The sequence below is a fragment of the Mangifera indica genome, unplaced genomic scaffold (assembly GCF_011075055.1).
Source record: "Mangifera indica cultivar Alphonso unplaced genomic scaffold, CATAS_Mindica_2.1 Un_0002, whole genome shotgun sequence".
NCBI lineage: Eukaryota > Viridiplantae > Streptophyta > Magnoliopsida > Sapindales > Anacardiaceae > Mangifera > Mangifera indica.
This window is the reverse complement of record NW_025401094.1, coordinates 496,039-510,779: the sequence shown is the minus strand read 5'-3', so window position 1 is coordinate 510,779 and position 14,741 is coordinate 496,039. Positions and strand designations below refer to the sequence as shown.

General features: G+C 26.5%; 2 protein-coding genes and 1 pseudogene across 2 annotated transcripts in view; all 3 read right to left on the bottom strand.

Annotated features, from left to right (window-relative positions):
• The window catches only part of LOC123205220, an 89,761-nt pseudogene that overhangs the window by 20,630 nt on the left and 54,390 nt on the right, over positions 1–14,741 (bottom strand).
• The window catches only part of LOC123205122, a 57,552-nt gene that overhangs the window by 7,991 nt on the left and 34,820 nt on the right, over positions 1–14,741 (bottom strand). The window contains exons 6-7 of the mRNA XM_044621945.1: positions 2,399–2,974; positions 859–1,284 (exon numbers count right to left, since the gene is read on the bottom strand). Of these exons, the coding sequence (XP_044477880.1) occupies positions 859–1,284; positions 2,399–2,974 (1,002 nt within the window). The remainder of the gene's footprint in view (positions 1–858; positions 1,285–2,398; positions 2,975–14,741) is intronic.
• On the bottom strand, positions 5,708–8,656 carry LOC123205129 (probable disease resistance protein At1g61190). The gene is made up of 3 exons (XM_044621984.1): positions 7,536–8,656; positions 7,121–7,445; positions 5,708–6,073 (listed from the first exon to the last, which is right to left on the bottom strand). Exons 1-3 carry the CDS (start codon positions 8,205–8,207, stop codon positions 5,712–5,714), a joined length of 1,359 nt encoding a protein of 452 aa, XP_044477919.1. The 5' UTR covers positions 8,208–8,656; the 3' UTR covers positions 5,708–5,711.

The following is a 14,741-nucleotide window of genomic DNA, read 5'->3' as shown; positions in this document are numbered from 1 at the left end:
CTCTTTTATCTCTCAGCCTATCCTTCATCTCTCTAGTTTTCTTTCCATCTATCTTGTGTAGCAATATTGGAGTTTGTGGTATAAATTTTGTGCTTTTAATTCATTGTTTGAAACAATAGATCAATTTTTAACTTCATTTTTAAGTGGGTTTAATCTGTGATGTGTTGTTAGCTTTAGTGTTTGAATTTGCAGAAGTTGTTGTTATTGTTCATCAACTGTTCGAGGAATTGCTCGGTCAGTGCACTATTTATTTTTTAAAATTTATGTTTCAGCTAATTCGTTGCTTATATTCCTTATAAATTAATACATACAAAGAATTCAATACATATCAAATTGGCAATTACCCTAATATAATTAAATTGATTTTTATTCTTGTTGAGTACCAAATCATGTTGATAAAATTTTGAAATGAGTAATATAATGTGCACTAATAATGGGTACCAAATTAGATATCAATGATGATGTGTCACATGCAATTTAATGTATTTTAAGTTATTAAATTAATTAAAATTTTGAGAGATATTTAGTATATTAAAAAAAAACTATTAGCCCACATGGTTTAAAAAAAAAACTATTCTTAATTTTTTCAATAAAAAAATTTATCACTATATTAAATTATTAAATTAATTATAATATTCACATATAATTTAGTATATTAAATTTTGTTAATTATTTATGAAGATGTATTTTAAGTTAATTATTATTGAGGATTTTTATTTTTTTTCCTTTAATATTTTTCTGCAAGAAATAGGGATGGAATTTTTAGAAGTCACTAAGTCAATTGTTTTGAATTTATGTAATATAATATAGACAATTTTTATAAAAAAAAAAAAAAGGAATAAAAGTGGATTCTTGTACCTTTTGGTCAAAGCATAGGAAATTTGGCTCTGAAGTCAACATCTTTAATTTACCACAATCATTAACCACCAACTCTTTCAATTTTGGCCATTCTGAAGTATGTATTCCAGGATAGAAATCTGCAAACTCTGGTAGATATTGAAGTTTCACGGTGCTTACCAGTGGAAAGAAAAAATTGATAGTTGCTTCTCTTCCTTCTTCTGGAGCAACAATTCTCTCTAAAACCTTACAACTCGTTAACTCAAGGTATTGAAGTTGTTGGAGGCTTTTGGCTACTAACAAAGGAAACACATATTTTATTTTATCACATTCAAATAAGCTCAAGTGTGTCAAATTTTGATAAGAAGAAGTTAAAAGTTGGTTATCCCAAATCTTTTCAAAATGAATAATCTTCAATTCTAAGACCTTTAAATCATGAAAGTGAACCTGCAGTCAAAGTTAATTGCTGTTTCAAAATCTTAAAAAGAAATAACTGACTCATGCATTTATCATGACATTCCATAATATTAACAATGTATTTTTTTTGTCTCTAAAAATATTAACTACAAAAGCAAGCATGAATTAATGAAATCAATATTTTCTAGTGAAATTGATGCAAGCATGAATTAAAAAAGAAATTTAATTCACTTGAAAAATTAAAAAGAAATGCAAAAAGGAAAATAAACATATAACAAATAATTGAATACTACAACTAACAAATGAGAATAAGCATAAGAGAATATAAAAAAGCATAATAGCAAAGTACAACAAGTTATCGCCTTTTCGTTAAGTGACACCTTGAACTAAAAATTTAATGCACTAGAAAAAAGTAAAAAGAAAAATAAGCATATATAACAAATAATTAAATAAAAAGTTTATCACTATAATAAATTATGAAATTAATTATAATTTCCTATTATTCACATATAATTTAGTATATTAAATTTTGTTAATTATTTATGAAGATGTATTTTAAGTTAATTATTATCAAGGATTTTTATTTTTTTCTTTTAATATTTTTTTGTAAGAAATAGGGATGAAATTTTTAGAAGTCATTGAGTCAATCATGGTTGATCTACAAAACCATCAAAGCAAAATCCAATCAGCTTTTTAATTATATTCTTAAAATAAAAGTTTAGTTAATAGCTTCTTTGTTGAAGCCTTCAATTATTTATTTTTTAAATTTAAAATCATTATAAAAATTAAAAAGTTCAAAAGCTGCTTTCGAAAACTACGAATTAAATATAAAAATTTAAAGTTAATTATTGTTTCAACATTTAAGAACCCTTGAGAAAATCTTATGGATTTATCATGACATGCAATAATATTAACAATGTATTTTTTTGTCTCTAAAAATATTAACTACAAAATCAAGCATGAATTAATGAAATGAATAGTCACTAGTAAAATTGAACTGAAAATTTAATCCACTTGAGAAAAGAAAAAGGAAAATAAGCATATATAACAAATAATTGAATACTACAACTAACAAATGAGACTAAGCATAAGAGAATATAAGAATACATAATAGAGAAGTACAAGAAGTTATCATTAATCAAACCTTTTGGTTAAAAAATGGCGTTATTTCATTGGACTGCAAAGTAAATTCTGAAACGCTTGAGATTTCTCTGAAGAAAGTGTTCATGTTGGGACATTCTGTAATAATTAACTTTTCCAATGATGGAAAATTGAGAGAGTGATTCCCTGAGCAAAAGCATGTGAGACTTTCTAACTGATCAAGTGACAACTTGGTCAATTTTTGAAAAACAATTTCAATTGTTGTTACATCTCTCTTATTTTCTAATATTTCAGCCAGCATTCCACAATCAGATATGTTCAATTCTTTCAACCGTACCAAGCTTCTAGCCATTGAAGATGATGATGGCACTAGACTCACCAATTTGCTACACTGCTCTACATGTAGAACATTAAGATTTGGAAGATCAAATACACTCTTAATTTCTTTGTATTCACAGTCATATAGTTTGAGCTCTTCCAGACTTTGGAATCTTTGAAGGACTGGAAGTGGATTATATGCTGACTTATCCCTTGAGATTTTCAGAGCTTTATTTCCACGATTCCAACTAATCACCATGCTCTTGGTATCTAATTCAAATACCTCCAAATCATGGTTGATCTACAAAACCATCAAAACAAAATCCAATCAATTTTTTAATTATACTCTTGAAACAAAAGTTTAGTTAATGGCTTATTAGTTGAAGCCTTCAATTATTTATTTTTTAAATTTCAAATCAATATAAAAATTAAAAAGTTCAAAATCTGTTTTCGAAAACTACTAATTAAATATGTCTTTTAATTTTGTTTTATTTATCATGTTTCCTCATTTTGAAATGATCTATTTTACATAAATGATAATAAAACTATTCAAAAACTGAAGATTGAGGCGGTTAGAATTCTTTTAGTATTTAAGTTCAATATTACTGAAAAAAAATTCAGCTCACTAAGCTTCATCAAAAAAGAAAAAGGAGAGACGGTTAGAATTTGTAGAAGTTGTTGTTATTGTTCACCAACTGTTCGGTGAATTGCTTGATCTGTACACTATTTATTTTTTAAAATTTATGTCTTAGCTAATTTGTCGCTTATATTCCTTTTACTTACAAATTTATACATTCAAAGAATTCAATACATATCAAATTGGCAATTACCCTAATATAATAATTTGTTTCAAAATTAAACTGATTTTTATTCTTGTCCACTACCAAATCATGTTGATAAAATTTTGAAATAAGTAATACAATGAGTACTAAATTAGATATCAATGTGCAATTTGATGATTTTGAAATAATCATCAAATTGCTTATTAGTTGAAGCCTTCGATTTGTTATTTTTTAAATTTCAAATCAATATAAAAATTAAAAAGTTCAAATGCTGTTTTCGAAAACTACTAATAAAATTTATCTTTAAATTTGTTTTTGAAAAATCTTAATTATGAGACTTTACATGAATTTCAGTAAAATTTTCAAAAAAGTGAAGATTGAGGGAGTTGGAATTCCTTTAAGATGCGTACTTTGTCTCTTGGAAACATCAACAATCAGTTGAATTTACTTCTATATAAGTTCACTATTAATGGAAAACAAATATTCAGATCACTGAGCATTACCGAAAAATAAAAAGGAAAGAGATAATTCAGTTGTTTCAAATTTATATGTATAAAAAAGGCTTTTTAACATTCGAAGAGGAACCAAATTAGATACTCATACCTTATGGTCCAAGCACAAAGAATTTGGCTCTGAATTCAACATATTAAATTTGTCACAATCTTCCACCGCCAACTTTTCCAACTTTGGCCATTCCAAAGTATGTATTGCAGGATAAAAACTTTCAAGTTTTGGTAGATTTTTAAGCTTCAAAAAGGTTACTTCAGGAAAGACAAAACTGGCAGTTGCTTCTGTTATTTCTTCTATAGCAACAATTTCCTCTAAATCAATACAATCCTTTATCTCAAGATGTTGGAGTTGCTGGAGGTTTTTGGTTATGGTATAAGGAAACACAAATTTTATCTTTGTACATCTCCACAATATCAATTCTTTCAAATTTTGAAAAGAGGATGATGGAAGTTGATTGTCCCAAATCTTTCTAGAAATAATATTCACCAATACCAAGACCTTTAAATCAGAAAAGATAACCTACAATCAAAGTTAATTGTTGCTTCAATATTTATGAACTCATATGAGAAAAATTAAAGAATAGTACTTGATAATGAAATTGAACTGAATCTGAAAATTTAAGTCACTAGTAAAAAAGATGCTAGTAAGAATACTACAACTTTGCATTAACAAATAAGAATAAAACTAAAAGAAAATAAGAATATAAATATATAATATACAAGTACAAGAAGTTATAGTAAATCAAACCTTTTTATTAAAAAGAGTTGTGATTTCATTGGACTGCAAATTGAATATTGAATGCTTATGATCATAAAAAGATTCAGTTATGCATAAGAGTTCAACATTCTTGATTCCACATAATTCTTCCAAGTAGATTGTAGAATTGTATATCAATTTCAATATCCTCAAACACTCTTGTTCACCAATTCTTAGATATGGGTACCACCAACTTCCCACTGATATTTTGTACCTTATAAGCTCTCTAGAAAAGAAGGTTTTAGGCAAAACCTTGTCATCTTCAATATCCAATTCTACACTGGTGAGGTTAAGCAAGAGCTCCAAATCCTCAAGTTCTTCAATCTTCCACTGAATACGGCACCTCTTCAAATAAAGTTCTTCCAAATTGGATAATTTTGATATCACATTTGGAACAATAACTTTCAAACGATAACAATTGCTTAAATCTAATAGTCTTAGTTGAGTTAATTGACTCATTTCCATAGGAAACTCCTCAATGCAAGAACCTCGCAAGCTAAGGACCTTTAGCTTCTTAAGCTTTCCAATAACAACAACATCTTTAATTTTACTATTATCTAAACACAATGTTTGAAGGTTTGTCAGAAGACCAATTGATGATGGCAATAATGATTGTTGTAGTCCAACCACATTCAACACTCTTAGTTTTGGCATCATTGCAAAGAAGTCCTTAGGGATTTTGAAAGAAGAGTTCCACGTACAGCTCATAGAGACATATTCAAGATTTGGACAATCCAAATCATTAGGCCAAAGTTGACTAATAATAGTATTACCATTAGGTAAGAAGATCTTCGTGCATTTCTTGAGTTTGTCTCTATCCTTCCAATCCCGTTCAATGTCATTTCTTGTTGTAAACACATGGTGATGCACATACGCAATTGTTATGGCAACATCACGAACAACATCATGCATAGCAAATTGTCCGCTTGTGAACCCACTGAGTAACAAACAAGCATCTTTGAGCTCACGAATCAACTTATCTAGTCTATCTCATGCGTCTTCCATTGTCAAGTTAGCTCCTTTAAGTATATTCAAACAGAGAACATGTCTAAGCAAGTCTGAAATTGAAGCATTATTTTCCATTAGACTAGAAATTAAAAAAATTTCCTTAAGTTCATCATCTTTTAAATACTTGTAACTTAAGGCGATATTCTTGTATTCCACTTCTAGGAATCTTGAGAACTCTGTTGGTGAAGGTTCTTTTAGTTCTTTCAATACAAGCCTCCAATCAGATTCATAACTCGTGTTTTTTAATGTTTTTGCTATTGCACAAATGATAATAGGTAATCCATTGCATTCCTTGCATATATTTTTCGATAGAGAACACAATTCACGTGTTTGAATATCATTACCTGCAAAAAGATGTAGGATTATACAAATTGCATTTTCTATTTATATAGATACTTCAGATTTAAAAACAAGAAAAGTTCTAAATTTGAATTTCAATCTTTTTCAAATAAATCCATCAATTTTTTTTTAATCTAAATGAATTCCATTTTATAATATCAAATATGATTCTTTTTAAATTTTTATTTTTAAAAATCTATCATTGGACGCTATAACATATGTGTTTGGAACATATTTTAAATGCAAAATAGTTTTATTTATTCGTACACAAATTCAATGGAAAAATTTATGTTTATTCATGTTCAAAATCTATTAAATTGTAAACGTTCTCAGATTCAAACTTCATAATAGTTTAAAGTCTTCACATTATATAAATTTTGATTAAACTTTTAAATGCAAATCAAAATACTGCATTGAGTAAATTACATGGCCACCCAAGGTTTGACCTTAAAATACTTTTGCACCCCTAGAAAATATATAAGTATTTACTTTTAGGAGAAATTTAACACAATAAAATCAAATATAAAAATTTGATGTCTAGAGTAGGTGTAGATTTGATCCAACTGAATGTAAGGTTTACTCAAGCTCAGATCGAAGGCATTGTGTCTGGTTCGAGCTCCTTCAAGCTAATGAACAATGTCACTGGAAAGCCACCGACATTGTCAACACTCAACAGTATCTTTAAAGTGGTCAATATCGTTGTTGACAGGATGAACAGTTTTATTAAATAGATAAATAAGCTCATCTTAAGTTAAACTATTGATATAAAACTCTAGTTTAAAATCAATTCATCTGATCCAAATTGTAGATTTAATTCGAAGCAACTCGGATTAAATCCACTACTAATCTTGAACATGAATATAATAAAACTAAATTGTGATAGTTTCGATCAATAACACAAGTGAAATTAAAATTTAAAGTTGGAATTTGTTCATGTTATAATTACTTTGATATTTTAATATTCACATCAAAACACATCAAATAATTAAAAAATAGAATCAAAATGTGTTAATCTAGAAAACATACAAGTGAAAATTTCATAACACAGTTACCTGCCATTTTGGTGAATAAGGCCCAAGCTTCATCATCATTTAGAAAGCCCATCCCAAAATTATTTGTGGAACCCATCGTCTTCAGCACATCTTCGTTTCTTGTTGTGAACAGAAGTTTATTTTTTCCACGATCAGCTCCACATGGAATTCCTACTATCCTCTCAAGTCCTAGAGGCTCCCAAATATTATCTAGAATTAAAAGAATATTCTTGTCCTTCATTCTTGAATATAGCTTATTTGCCATTTCACTTTCATTTTCGAATTTCAGACCCAATTTGTTTGCAATTGTTGTCTGAATCTTCTTTACATCAGGAGATTTTGAAACCTGCAAGATAAAATAATAAATGCCCATTCAGAACCAGATAATAAAGCAAACCTTAACCGACAAACAATATTGTTTTGAATGTTTCTTTACCTCAACAAAAACAATGTCCTCAAAGAGCTTGTCCTTCACAGCTTTCCTACCAATTTGCTCCACAAGCGTGGTCTTCCCAAGACCCCCCATCCCATAAACACCAATCATGAAGACATTCTCATCATTTAAAGCATCCCATACATTCTTTACAGTGGAGTTTCTTGATTCAAAAGCCAAATAATTTTCACTAGATCTAAGCCAGATGTCTGGTGGATTAGTTTGATAGGAAACTGGACTCAATTCCCCTTCTTGCTGGAGGAGTGGATCAATATCATCCCGCTTCAATTTAAAAGCTTTCCTGCTTTGTTTGTAGTGGATGATGAAATTGGAGCACAATCCCTTGAAACAACGCGGGTTGTTTGCTTTCTCTCGAATGAACTGTTCTTTCTCTTTAATCAACTGCTCTGCTTTATCAATCATCTCCTGCGCACTGTCCTGCCACTTCTCAACATTTTCGTATATCACTTCCACATTTCTTTTAGCAGCAATAATCTTACGCTCAACTTCTTCTCTTGTATTCTTCAACTTATCAACTTCCGCTTCCAGATTTTTGAAATTGGTAGTGTAGTTGTACAAGTACTTAAATGGACGCCAAATTGGAGCAGCCAGCCACTGGGCAACTTGAAGGACAGGACTCAGGACACCCCCAACACTCCCGGCAACCTCAACCATTTTTTTTAACTTTTTTCAAGTTTGAAAAACAGAAGAGAAGTAAATCAAATGAAAATAATTAACTATAAATGCGATAAATGATAATTCTTTCTAGTAATCGAGAAATAGCTGAAAGCAAGAAGTGTTTTTTTTTTTTTTTGGTTGAAGAAATAAGAAATATTGAAACAAAAAAAAAAAAGAAAAAGAACTAGAAATAGGGCAAAAAGATTCTGAAATAAAGGTAAAACAGAGAAAATAACAGGGCAACCCAGGTGCAAACTGAAGAAATCAGGGGAACTAGTTTCAGAAAGGTTTGTGAGTGAAAATATTTCTGAATGATTGAGAGGGAAGAAAGTTGAAGATGATGAAGAGAGATTACAGCGAAGAAGAATTAATTGCTTATAATTTTAGTGTGAATGATTCATCTATGAAAGAAAGTTTCACCAAATTCAATTGATTGATTGTGAAAACTCACCATGTGAACAGAATATACTTTATCAAAGTAAGAAGAAAAGAGACCTCATTAATTAATTATTTTATAATTCATTGTGGTGGAAAACGAAGATTAAACCAGACAAAGTAACATTAGCTTTATTAAGTGCTCCTGCAAAAGCTAAACTTTATTATTAATTAATTAATAATTCATGCTTAATATAATAATACTTGTGCAAACCTGAGTTGGTTTGCATTACCATTAATAATTTATTATCAATGTTGTAATGAGTAGTTCAGTCAATGGAAATTACCTTTTTTTTTTCCTGATTAATTAATGGGAATTATTCTATGGCTGGGAGTGTTATCAATTATCAGGATTATTGGAGAGAAGTCACTATCAAAATTATATTTATGTTAACAAAATGTAATTCAATTAGATCTGCAGTATATTGCATAGGTTAAAATTTTTTAAATTAAATTAGTTTAAGGTTACAAGATTATCTGATTGAATCATAACTTAGAATTCGTAGAACTTTTTAAAATTTATCAGCATTATAGTGACAATTAAGAGATAATTAATTGGACAAAAACAAAGGCATTTATAAGTAATTAAAATGAAAATATCTCAGATTAAAAATATGAGAAAATCTTTTCTCACTGTTGAGGGGGTAAATGAAAAAAAACATTAGAAAGAGTTTGACTGAATTCTTTAATTTTTTTTTCTCAAAAAAAGGAGATTGAATAAACTTTTAGAATTTAAAGAGTAAATTTGACACTCATTTTTTTGAAAGGAGAAATCTCATTTAAATTGAATTATTTTTCTGATATCGAATTAATTATATTGATTTGGTTAAATTTTGAATATAATAATTAATCTCATAACTGTTTAATTGGATAAGTCAAAAATCTCATACTGATTATGTCATTGAAAGACCAAAACCCAAATTCTCCGTTTTGAAAACTCACCCCTTTAACACTGGAACTACCCCTTGGAGGCTACTATCATTCATCTTCATCTTCGTATGATGGGTCTTCATTGTAACCTGTTTCCTGCTTTTCTTATTTTATAACTCATTTGTATCTTCCAAGAAACTGTCACATAATACTTACTGTATTGTTCAAATTAATAGTTGATAAAAATCAATTTCCTCCTTGCTTTCTCTTACTTTCATACCTCATCAATGGCAAATTACAATTCCAGATAAATTATTTTCAGAACAAGAACCGAAAACTCCTACTAGGAAAACATGGCATGCGTCTCTTTTTCTTATTACCTTATCAAATATGTTCATTCATTACTTAATTAGTATCTTTGAGTGGTATCTTGGACTTAAAGATTCAGAAAGAAGAGAAGGTACCGATTGTGCCTTTTTTTTTTCAAATTATTATTATTCTAGTCTTACTCTTTTTTTAATCTTTTTATTATTAGTTGTTAGCAACACGGGATTATATCAAATGATACATCACATAAATATCTTAAAGTCAAAAGGTTCTATCTCAACTCAAGGCTCAGTATTTCATTTATGATTGGATTTAAACTAAATTAGTCCAATTTAATTATGTGTTTAATTTGATTGAAGTTAAATTCGAATTGAAATTTTAATTTAACAATTTAATTTAAATTTTGATTCAAATCTCTAAATGATAATATTGTTAATTATATTGATGATATTGTTTATAAATTATTAATATAATTTATTCTATTAATAATATTATTCATTCAGACATTTTCTATAAATTCAAATGAATTCAATCTCAAACTAATAATTGTAAATTCATATTAAATTTGAATCAATCTACATTTAAACAGAGCTCAACTCAGAATCTAATTCTAATTACATTTGTAGTGTATAAGCTCTTCTGTTACAACAAAAATTTTGCACACAATCACAAATTTATAGATTGGATTGAGGCCTCATGAGAAGGCTTATGAGGCATCATGATGCAATCTAAACAAATATTAAAAAAATAAAAAAATTCATATTTACAGGGAATACCTATCAATTACTTTTAAGTATACCATAAATAGTGGATTATTATCTCAAATCATTTATGATATGAAATGAAATGAAAGTTAGACCAAATTTAATTGATTTGACATTCAAAATGATCACTCACCTTATTTATTTGATGTGGAAAAGAAGAGTGATCTGACGAGAACAAAGGCTACTCTTCAAATATCTCAAGCAAAATAAGAAATTTAGGGTAGAAGAATTTTGAATGAATTCTCTACTTTTTTTTTAATCAAGTGAGGGGTCCAAATAAACTTTTAGATTTTGGAGGCTAAATTTGACTCTTATTCATCTTCATCTTCACGTGGTAGGTTTCCACTATAATCTCTCTTCCCTATTTTTATTTATTTCACATCTCATAAACTAATTTGCATCTTCCACATAACTTTACTCTTAAAATTAATAGTATGTCAGTTTGAGTTTACATTTCAACTGCCACTTTAAATGTATGTAATTTCCTTGCTTTTTCTTAGTTTCACGCCTCATCAATAGTAAATTAAATTTCCACATACTATTTGTTAAATTATTTTCAGAACAAGAAAGAATATAAAACTCTCAACAGAAAAACATGACATATGTCTATATTTTATTAATAATATTATTTATTCGTTGGTATTCTTTAATGATATTTTTAACCAATTTAAGAAAATTTAATTTGGAATTAATTTTTATAATATTTTATGTTCGCTAACCTTGTAAGTAATGTTTTATTACCCAAACATATTAGATAATTAATCAAATAAAACCTGAGACATTTGCCATATGACAAAAACTATACTCTTCAAAATCCTTTTTCAAGGTGGGGAGATTGAATAAAGTTTTATATTTTAGAGACTAAATGATACTCTCACCCTTCTTCATCTTTATATAGTGGGTTTTCACTATAATTTCTCTTTCTACTTTTTTTTATTTCATATTTCATAAACACATTTACATCTTCCAAAAAGCTGTCACATTACAATGACTTTACTTTTCAAATTAGACTAGGGTTATGTTAAAATCAGATAAGTACTATAAGTTTAAATAATAAATATAATTTTATATATAAATAATGGTATGTTATCATATAATTGAGTATTGTTTTATATTAATTTAAAATTATTTAATTATATAATTATATATCATTATTTATGCATAAAGTTATACTCATAATTTAAATTAAAGAAAGTTCAGATTAATCTAGGTCACAAACTTAGTGCATAACATGATCTAGTTCAAAAATTATTTTAAATAATTGTTAAAAAAACATTATTTTTTATATTATTAGTTAAAACAACATAAAAAAAATCTTATATTCGAATCATAAACTTAAACTAGTTTAATTTAACTAAATATTTAAATTGATTCGAAATAAAATTTTCATTTAATATAGTTTAATTTAAGTTTAGTTTAAATTCTTATATGATAATATTGTTAATTTTATCAATAACATTATTTATGAATTATTGATAATATTTATTCATGCATAACATTATTCATTTCAATGATAATTTCAAAATAAGAAAGAGAGGATTGTATTATTCTGTCCTCATTTGTTGTGGTGGAAAATGAAGTTCACATTAGCTCAACTTTATTAAGTGTTTTTAATGAAATTAGAGAAACTCAATTATTACTTTCACTGTGTTACAAGAACTATTGCTGCAGAAAAAAGGTGCAATAAAGAGAAAACTGGTGGATACTGGTATCCTTTCATGGACCCCTTCACTTTCTTCTAGTCGAAATAAAAATATATATGTATATTTTGACATAACATTTTTTCAGAACAACTCATTCGACAAGAAAGCGCAAAAGGAATACAAAATAATATATTCACCAAAACTACATTTCTATTCTTTTTTTGTATATTTGTGGTGTGTTCGGTTTTGATGATTTTTTATTATTAAAAATAAAATATTATAAAAAATAGACTTTTTATAAATTATTATTAAGTTTAATTATTTTAAAATATTATTTACTTAAATATTCAACTATTTTAAAATATTCTTTATATTATTTGATATATTAATTAAAATAAATATATTTTTATTTTTAAAAATTAATAAATAATGATTGAATAATAATAAAATTAAGAATGTCTTAATAATCTTTTAATACCTAAGTAGATTATAATAATCAAAGTATCTTTATATTACACATAGTTAATAAATTCGCATAATATATATGTTTATCGTATTTTATCATTTTAAATATATTTAATTATACCTTTAAACCCTAAATTGTATAAAACATGTATTTTATATGCATATGATACTAAGCCAATATTATTAATTGCCATTTTTTTTAATTTTTTTATAAAAATAAAATAATATCACTTTAAAATATATAAACTAAAGTTATTTTATATAAAATATATAAAACACATTCTCAATTATAATAAATTGTGTTTCTTTTTTGGTAAAACCGAAATCCCTTCCAAAAGAGAAAAAAAAACTGTAGTTTAATGTGAATATGATAAATTTATTATAACTTTATAGGGAATAATTGATTAAAATAGAGTTCCATCACGTAAATAAAATAATATTTATTAAAATAAAAAAAAAGGATTGTGTCACAGAATTGACCGTTGACTACACTTTTTTGTTGTGGTGGAAAATGAAAATAAAGTACACACAGTTATCATAAAAGAGATCAGTATTGACTGTGAGCAATCTAGGTCAGGCCAGTATGAGCTGGTTTCCATTACAAAAGAGATCAATTATTACTCTCACTGTATTACAAGAATTATTGCCGCGGAACAAACTGGTCTATGCCAGTATCCTGCCGTGGACCCGTTCACTTTGTTAAAGTTGAATGACTGTGACCAATTATTTGTTAAATTCTTTTCATAACAGTAATCTTTAAAATTTACAATTCTCTATTTTTGTTCACTATCTGTGAAACGGTATCATGAAGATTAATTTTATTTAATTTTTTATTCAAACTCTTAATTTATAAGAAAATTAATTAGAAACATTTTAATTAAGAATGCGTGAATTTTGTACTTGTTTGTGCATGGGTTCTAGCTAATGCATGAATTGTGAATGCGTGTAAATTATCATGAAAAAAAAAGATATTAACAAGACATTTTTCAGACATTGAAGAAAGAATTACAATTGGTCCAATTATTTCAATTCTTATTTTTGTGTCTACTTTTTCAAATTATTATCATTTTAGCTTCATCCCTTTTTTATTAGTAAAGCGGACAACATGACACAAAAATATTACAAATCAAAAAACTTTAGTTAACTCAATTTGACTCATTCATCCATTTAATTTTGAGTTAAATTTAAAATAAAATTTTAATTTAAGATTAATTTAAAATTTTATTTAATAATATTATTGATATTATTTATTTTATTAATAATATTATTTATTTGTTGATATTCTTTAATAATATTTTTAATCAATCAAAAAGAATTTAATTTTGAATTAACTATGATAAATTCAAACTAAATTTAAATTAATTTATATTTGAATTTAATTTAACTCAAATATAATTTTAATCGTTGTTTTTTAAGGTTCGTGAACACTTCTATTACAACAGTAATTATACTCTTCAAATATATTGATAAAAAATATTTAAAAAAAAAAGTATAATAAAAAATTTTGTGTTGAAAGATTAAATTTCTTTTTTTTTTAAAAGATTACTTTCATCTATTTTCATTTTTGGATCTCCGTGGTAACAAATATAATATATGTCCTATTATCCCTAAAACTTTTTTATTTTCACTTAAATAACCTTTTAAAGGCAGGTTATATCATTTTTATTTAAACTAAATTCAAATTATCTTTAATTTTATTTAATAAACTTGAATAAAATTACCTTTTTATTTTACTTGTAATTTACATGAAAATTGAAGAGATAAAAATTTGGCTAAGTTTGGATATGTTATTTTCAGCTAAAAAGTAAATAAGAGATCAACATAAAATGAAAGTTTCACCTAATTCACTTCATTATTTTTGGTAATAAAACGTCATCTTCCTCAAATATATTAGATAATTAATCTAATAAAATCAAATACATCTGTCATATAACAAAAACTATACTCTTCAAATAGTGAAAATAAAAATATCTCGATTGAAATTATGAAAAAAAATCTTTCATAATTGTTAAGGAGGTAAAATAAGA

Excerpts from the sequence above, each read along its gene's own strand:
- LOC123205129 (XM_044621984.1), bottom strand. The coding sequence starts at position 8,207 with ATGGTTGAGGTTGCCGGGAGTGTTGGGGGTGTCCTGAGTCCTGTCCTT. Across the intron at positions 7,446-7,535 it reads AGGACATTGTTTTTGTTGAG|GTTTCAAAATCTCCTGATGT; the intron begins GTAAAGAAACAT and ends TTTATCTTGCAG. Across the intron at positions 6,074-7,120 it reads CTTATTCACCAAAATGGCAG|GTAATGATATTCAAACACGT; the intron begins GTAACTGTGTTA and ends ATCTTTTTGCAG.